The 7,634-nt window shown below is 37.6% G+C and overlaps 1 protein-coding gene across 1 annotated transcript in view; it reads left to right on the forward strand.

Annotated features, from left to right (window-relative positions):
- Positions 1-7,182, forward strand: part of LOC145670660 (lipase member K-like) — an 85,448-nt gene extending 78,266 nt beyond the window's left edge. The window contains exons 13-16 of the mRNA XM_081739449.1: positions 381-539; positions 2,516-2,600; positions 3,742-3,884; positions 7,007-7,182. Coding sequence (XP_081595575.1) covers positions 381-539; positions 2,516-2,600; positions 3,742-3,884; positions 7,007-7,159 — 540 coding nt within the window. The 3' untranslated portion in view covers positions 7,160-7,182. The remainder of the gene's footprint in view (positions 1-380; positions 540-2,515; positions 2,601-3,741; positions 3,885-7,006) is intronic.
- Positions 7,183-7,634: the final 452 nt, after the last annotated feature.

Genomic DNA, 7,634 nt, shown 5'->3' on the forward strand with positions numbered 1-7,634 from the left:
TTGCCTTCATTAATTTAGTACGATGAAGATACATATAGGTACATCCTCTATTTTATAATATTCTTGGAGAAAACGACCTGCTTTCCAAAGAAATCACTTTTCGCACCACTTCAATATTCCACCATTTATAAATAGCAAAGTTTTCTCAATGATATTGTATCAATCCCGGGCAGTGTTGCTAATCCTAGATTTAAAATTTTCGTTCTTCCAGCGACACCTTACTGCCTAGTAAATGCTCAGACGTGTTGTTTAGAATATTCACTTTGTTACAGTCTTATTTTTTTTGTTAGATATTCTTCCTATTATAAATTGTTTCTTGTCTGTGTATTACCAACATAATTAATGCATTATTAATTAAATTTTCCGTTTGTAATTTGTAGGCTCTAGCGCAACTGATAGGTTTGAATGAGTTTTTCCCCAATGGTCGCCTCAATCAATTCATGGGTGAGAGGCTCTGCAGAAATGGTGCTGCTTTCCAAGAAATTTGTGCAGACATTGTCTTCCTTTTGTTTGGATGGGATTCACAGGAACTGGACAGAGTAAGTAACATCTTATACAAGTTCATAATTATAGTCCAGAAGGTATAACGTCGTTGGCTTCCCGCGCTTGGACCTACTCGTCGCTGGGGGTGTGATAAGAGGGTAGCCAATCACCACCAATTGTCTACTGTGCTCAGCGAGCCACGAGTAACCAAGCTGGCCACTCCCCATAGACATCACTACAACTTTTCGCGGGAAGCCAACGACGTTATACCTTCCGTACTATACTTCAGGAAGTACATCGTTTAATGCTAATTCCTTCACCACATTTCGTGTGTCATTCGTTTCCCAACAGCACTTCGAAGCCTTTTGTCGGTATTGACATGCGACAAGTGAGTTTTGTTTCACCGTGCGAAACTACCATAATCTTCGAAACTATGCAAATTCAATACTCTAACGTGAAGTAATACATTTATAACTTCTGTTTGCAATAGAGGGACAAAATCAATGGTAGAAATGGGGGGTGATTCGAGAGGATGGGGTCTTTTTGGTAACTTGAAGTGTTTCCCTAAACGAAGGAAGAATATCAGTGGTTAGTAGTGAAAAAATGGGAAAACTTGCTTGCTAATTTTGTTTAGTTGTTTCTTCTGCATCAAACGATATCGTTTTAGTCGGTCACACATGAAAGTTTGCTTATGACCTCTCCCGATATGACCCTGTCTATTAATGCACTGAGAAAACAAAACGTATGTGGTGCACGTAGAAACATAGGTTAAATACGTATATCCTGTAGTTTTTGAACTTAACGCACCATCCTATGTAATATTCTGGAGCAAACGTGTAACTGAAAACATATGTTTTATACGCGCTTTCCGTAAAAGTGTTCTGAATAAACGTACTTTCCGTTGGAAAGAAAGAATTGTATATAGGCAGTCAGGACCTTACATACGAATGGACGTATATAACATATAGCTGACGTGTGTAACATACGTATACATATGTAATATACGGAAGACTGTTAGATGTCAGACATCCTGCAGGGGCATGATGTAACATCTAAGCGAAAAAGGAACAGGACGCATGTAGCATATGGATAATGTATGTTCCTTACAGATTTCAGTAGTACATATAAGGATTCCGTATATTTGAACACTATACCGCTGTCTAGATAACGGATTTTTTCTCAGTGTGACACTCCCTTAGTTGTGGAATTCATTTCCACCCCTGAGTAAAATCAAGCCTAGAACTTGTGCCTCGAACGCTAAATCTATAAGAACAAGCCATCACTCCCTATCTCTTACTCTTCTTGCACTAACTAGATTAATATTAAAACTTAAAGTGATCACTAATGTTTATCTCTCTCGGTTGCAATAAGGGAATAAGGAGAGAGAGAAAACATAATCCTTGGTAGTTCATACATACAAAAAAAAAATGCCTGTCTCTATCAGTTATCGTTTTTCACTTTGATGATGAGTGCTGAAACTGGAAATTGTTATTTTTTTACCACTTCCAGACTAAATAAAGGGTTAACAGAGGGAATGAATCCTATTCTTAGCACTCTGAATCGACTCCACTTGACGAAATCTCTTACTTTTTTGGTCTCATACCAAGGGCGCTCATATTGTGGTTTCCAAGGGGGGACAGGTATAAGCGACATTTCAAATGTAGTCTCAAATGTTGCGGTAACTATTCTAAAATATCTATTGGGTTTTCGATCTTCCGAAGCACAATTTCCTCTAAACGGGGGTGAGCGCCCCACCTTGCCCCCCTGATGGGCGCCCTTGTCTCATACCTGTCGGCAGATGGACATGGTCATTCTATAAGATTTCCGATTTTTAAGCACAGCAAACTTTGGAACTCTAAGTAATCCATCAAAGGCCATAACATTGAAGAAAAATATAACAGGTATTCTTTGTGTGCATAAAGCCAGGCACAAATCATAACAATATTATCATTACTTTTTATGCAGCCGTTATAACCATTTCATTGCTGTATGCTCTTCCACTCTTTTAACATGTTGAATCATTCTTTTTCAGTCTATGCTTCCTCTTATATTGTCCCATGCACCAGCGGGCGCTGCTACAAGAGATTTCATTCACTATGGACAAGTGATAAGAGACAGTAAGTTTCGTTAACTTATATTACATTATATTACGAATGCCAAACTATCGATTATTCACCAATGGTTCCATGAGTTTGTTGAGGTTCATATTGTGAAAAACAAATCGGATTCTCTAATTAACAACTTCCATGTGGCATATGTATTAACTAATTAGATTTTTTAGACAGATTTAAGGAAAGCATTTGACTCGTTTAACAGATTGATGGACACAATCTGAGAGTGTTAGAAAGCAAAATGCTGAAGTAAAGAGAAGCACAAAGGAGAAAATAGTTAAAATTACAAAAGCACTGGAAATGTTAAGAGGCCTAATCACTGCGAAATTAAAGTACCGCTAATTTTACACTAATTATGTGATATATTCAAATAGATAAAAGATAATCGAAATGTGAAGCAAGAGCTCGCTAGACAATGTTATTTTGTATGATTTACCGTTATTACGAGTCACCTAGTAGCTTTCCGTTTGCAGCTATTTAAAAACGCGAAAATAAATGCCGATTTTCTAAATGGCTGGAAATTGAAAGCAGATAAGTGAGTCGTGATAACGGTATCTCATGTAAAATAATATTGTCTAGCGAGCTCTTGTTCCACTTTTCGATTATCTTTTATCTATTTGAAGATATCACATAATTACTGTAAAATTAGAGGTATTTTAATTTCGCTGTGATGGGGCCCCTTAACATCATTCTTTTACATTATAAGAGTTGCACGCATTTAAGGTTCCTGTAGTTGAATATTTTAAGCCTTGAAAAGAGCTGCTGATAAAGATTCTAAAATTGAAATTCATGTCCAAAATGTTCGACAAGGGACTTGATTCCCTTGTGTACTGGTGCCACGAGATATTATCCCCGTTATTAGATCAGGAAGCCTAAGATGGTGAAGGACACATAGCTCATTGGAGAAACTCGCATAGGGTATATAGAGTTCTTGTTGGAAAGCCTCTTTTTTAAGAGACCTATTTAGGCTTGAAGATCAGGTACATAAGATGGGATACAAAGTTTTGAGTAAAAGGATGTACCAGCCCTGAATGGTTTCATTTCTCACAAGATATGGTCTAATGGGGCTATTCTCTACAATTCTCTATCTATCTATCTATCAATCTTCAGAAATAAGGGTTACAATCTTTTTACATCCTATTTTCAGAGCGATTCCAGAAGTATGATTACGGTCCCTTAAGGAATCTGAAGAAGTATGGACAGTTGAGACCTCCAAAGTATGACCTAAGCAAAATTACGTCACCTGTATCTCTTCACTACAGCGATAGTGATCAGTTGGCTGATCCTGAGGTAAGTTTACCATTAGCATATTTTACGTTATCAAAGGAGACAAAAATATCGTTATCACGTAAATGCCATTACAATTCGTACAATGTTCTGTCAACCAAAGATTTCAATTCCTTCTGTTGTCATCCTTTATCAGGACCGAAGGTATGTAGGACGAGGCCTGCCGTGTAAAGTGGGATCTAAAATCAATATAGTCAATTCAATGGTCTCCCATCTGGAAGCGAAGTTGGAGCCTCGCGCGCCCAGCAGAAGTACATGTTCCAGCCACTTTATTTGCAAGCTACCTGATTTAGTGAATGGCTTCAGCAATTTAACAATAACGATTAATTTTCCTGGGTCGACTTCGTTAACCTGCAGTTTTTCCTCAGCCATATCTGACAGGGTCACTAAATTTATTTTCGCTAAGCTTTGCAGTATTTGTAATTAAACAATGCAATATGCAACGTTCAAGTGTTGCTATCTTAAAAACGTTCAAGTGTTGCCATTATATATAAACATAATCTTGTGATAATAAATGAAGAAACATACTAGAGATGGTAAACAAGGAGAAATGAAATGACATTGCTTGTGACAGCAGAATCAGGAGTCATTTTGTATCTCCTGGATCTTTGAATTTGTATATAAACGTAGATATTCATCAGCAAGTAGAAAGTAAGAGCTATACATTAACTTTATTTTCCCATTGTAAGTTACACCAAATCGTGATCGCCCATAATCTCCTCTGTATATCAGACAGTTCATGTTAATGGTCCAAAAACTATAGTTTGCCACAACTAAACCTTATAAACCCTACTTCTAACATTTCTGCTAGCTGCGAACCAACATATTTTAAAATATTGGAATTAGAGTCATCCTCACCTGTGCTATGTTGTCTTACTGGCCCCAGTAGCAGATGTATACATGGATGAATGGATTTGAGCAGTGCTCTATTAACCCGTCTGGAGGCCCGGAGCTAGAAAAAATTTGTGGTCTCTGCTGACTTCACCTAATACATTACTGTGAAAGTACAGTAGGATAAGGGGGCGCGCTGGCTCAGTGGCAGAGCGTTCACCTCCGGTGCTTGAGGTCCGTAGTTCGGTCCCAGCTCGCGCCGTGTGGACTCTGTGGTCGACAAACATCGTGCTCGTGGGTTTTCTCGGGGTTCTCCCGTTTCCTCCCACTTTCTTCATTTCACTCATTTCTCATTATCACCGTCTCCTTTAGCCTAACCGGCATAACCGTGTGACGTCAAACTTAAATATTTCATTTTTACAGTAGGATAGTTAAGGGAATTCATTCTTTCGGTCATATTTTATTTTATGATCATTGTATCTCCATGATTCTTTTTTAGACAGCCAGTTGAGATTTTGATCAGAGTGGAGGCCCCTCTCTCTAAATGGAGGCCCCTCTCTACCTGGAGGCTCGAGACTGTAGCCCTCTAACCTCCTCCCTTAATCCGGCCCTGGATTTGAGTTTAGCAACTCTTTCAGCAGCGAGTCTCTATGAGGGCAATTAAAAATTCCCAGACTCGTAAACTCATGTTGTAATTCGTCTCACAATCATCATGTGAGAGCCTCAGAGACCGTTTGACCACAAATATTTATCATTCCACGTTGATTTATCAATGGTGAATATGTTCCTACTTCTGAGCGGTTATAGCAGCCTTGAGCTACATTGAATCATTAAGAGCTGTATGTGCTACACAAAAATATTAACTTCTCTTCTGAAGTATACTGAAGTAATAAGAGAAACACTTAATTAGAATTCTTATAAGAAAAGACTGTTCATGGACAGAGTTGTCAATTTAGTGGCTTTCCTACCAGTTTGTGCTGTCTCCATCTAGTGCAGTTATTTTCAAACGTAGAAGAGGGCTTTTATGATAAGAGCTAGAAATATTGAGCAGAAAAAGGGAGGGAGCGAGATAAGTGAAACGAAATAAAATAAATGTTGGCACTAAACGATGTAATAACTCTTCGAGTAATATACCTACAAAACCATCGACTGCGACTTCTTTGCCTGTCAGCACTGTCTTTTACAAATGCTTGATTTGCTGTCTCCTGTTTGCTCTCTCTGTGTGATTTACTGACAATACTTGCGGCAACTATACCTCACAGAGCATCTATTTGGAAGTGACCGTTCTAGTAGCTAGTTGACATTTACGTTCACCAGTAGATTACATTGTCTGGAATTGAATTAACTACCTTTCACGTAAGAGGTAACTTTCACTACTAGATCACCGTTTCTCACTTAAAATTATGTATAATTAAGGTAATTGTTATAACAGAGTCCGCCAGAAAAAATGTATACACTCTTTGTCATCCTGTATGAGGATACAGGCATTGAAGAATACTAGCACTGACATTGTTCTAATATTTAAGTATGTTGTAGTATGGTTTTCCGCTCAACAGATGTCGTCATTGTCAGTTGTTTTCAGTTAAAATTATGTTGTAGTACGGGTTTTCGCTCAACAGATGTCGGTACTGTCAGCACGGTAAGTGAGAGAAAATTACAGGAGCACGCTTGACGTTCAAGCAGCGTAAGTACATATTGAAGTGTTTTATCAGATTTGGGAATGCCATCGAAGTGCAGCATCAATGGAGACAGGAGTTTGATACTTAACCACCAACCCACCTAACAATGAAACGCATTGTTGACAAGTTTGAGGTGCATGGAACGACGAGTGGTCGCTGCAGGTACAACGGTCACTGTATCAATGGAGACAGATGCACATGCCTTTGTAATATTCTGGCGAAGGTTCAAGAGCATCCCAAACAACGGCCAACATTTTGAACTTCTAATGTAAACATATGCTTAGTTGAAGGTTTGTAGCACATGTTTGAACAATGATTAAATGTGATTAAGAAATATGGTATATAGTTAAACAGTGTATACATTTTTGTGACGGACTTATTACATTGTATTATAAAATATAATTATAAAAGATAATTTGAAAATAAATACAGGTGTTTACTTTTTATTAGCAGAAATTTTGTAGGTTTTAGAATTTGCCTAGTGAAGTTGAAATGAGTTTATAGCCCTGTTCAGGTAGAAAATATTCATGTTCTTGTGGCCAGCACTATTTGTGAATGTGGGACAGAAAATCCGCAAGATTACAATATAATGACGTATCTTTCTCCATATTTCAGGATGTCTACTGGCTGTCGAACCAATTACCAAATCTCATCGGAAAATTCAGAGTCCCGCTTCCTGCATTTAACCACGTGGACTTCATTTGGGCAAAGGACGCTGATACTTTGCTTTACAACAGAGTTATTAGTATTATGGACCAGTACAAATAAGTAACTTCGGTACAAAACACAATAAAAAACTGTATATTTGTCATATATGTAAATACATATTGTACAATTTTTAAAAAATATATATATATTTTTATACATATTATAATCTGTATTTGATTACTATTTACATCTTTAACTGTGTAATGTTCAGAAGCTTTAGATGAAAGATTATTAGGCACTATAACTACTTCTGATGTTGTGTTATATCCTAAAGTGTTGAGGAAGAGGAAGATGTGCTATACGTAAGGATAGGAAATCATGGAAAAGTTGGTGTTGAGCTGCAGTGTGAGTGTAATTGATATCTCTTAGAATAATGTAAGTGTGGAAATTTAAATCGAGATACGTGAGGAAGCGGTCGGGTAGAACGTACTTGGACAGTGGCCATTGCTAAAGTAAAAGGAGGAAAATATCCTGCCAAAATGACATACTTAGGATACTGTTGATATTGAGATAGTGGAAGAGAACCTTTAGGTAT

This window comes from Thermobia domestica, chromosome 14 (genome assembly GCF_964235325.1).
Source record: "Thermobia domestica chromosome 14, izTheDome1.hap1.1, whole genome shotgun sequence".
Lineage (NCBI taxonomy): Eukaryota > Metazoa > Arthropoda > Insecta > Zygentoma > Lepismatidae > Thermobia > Thermobia domestica.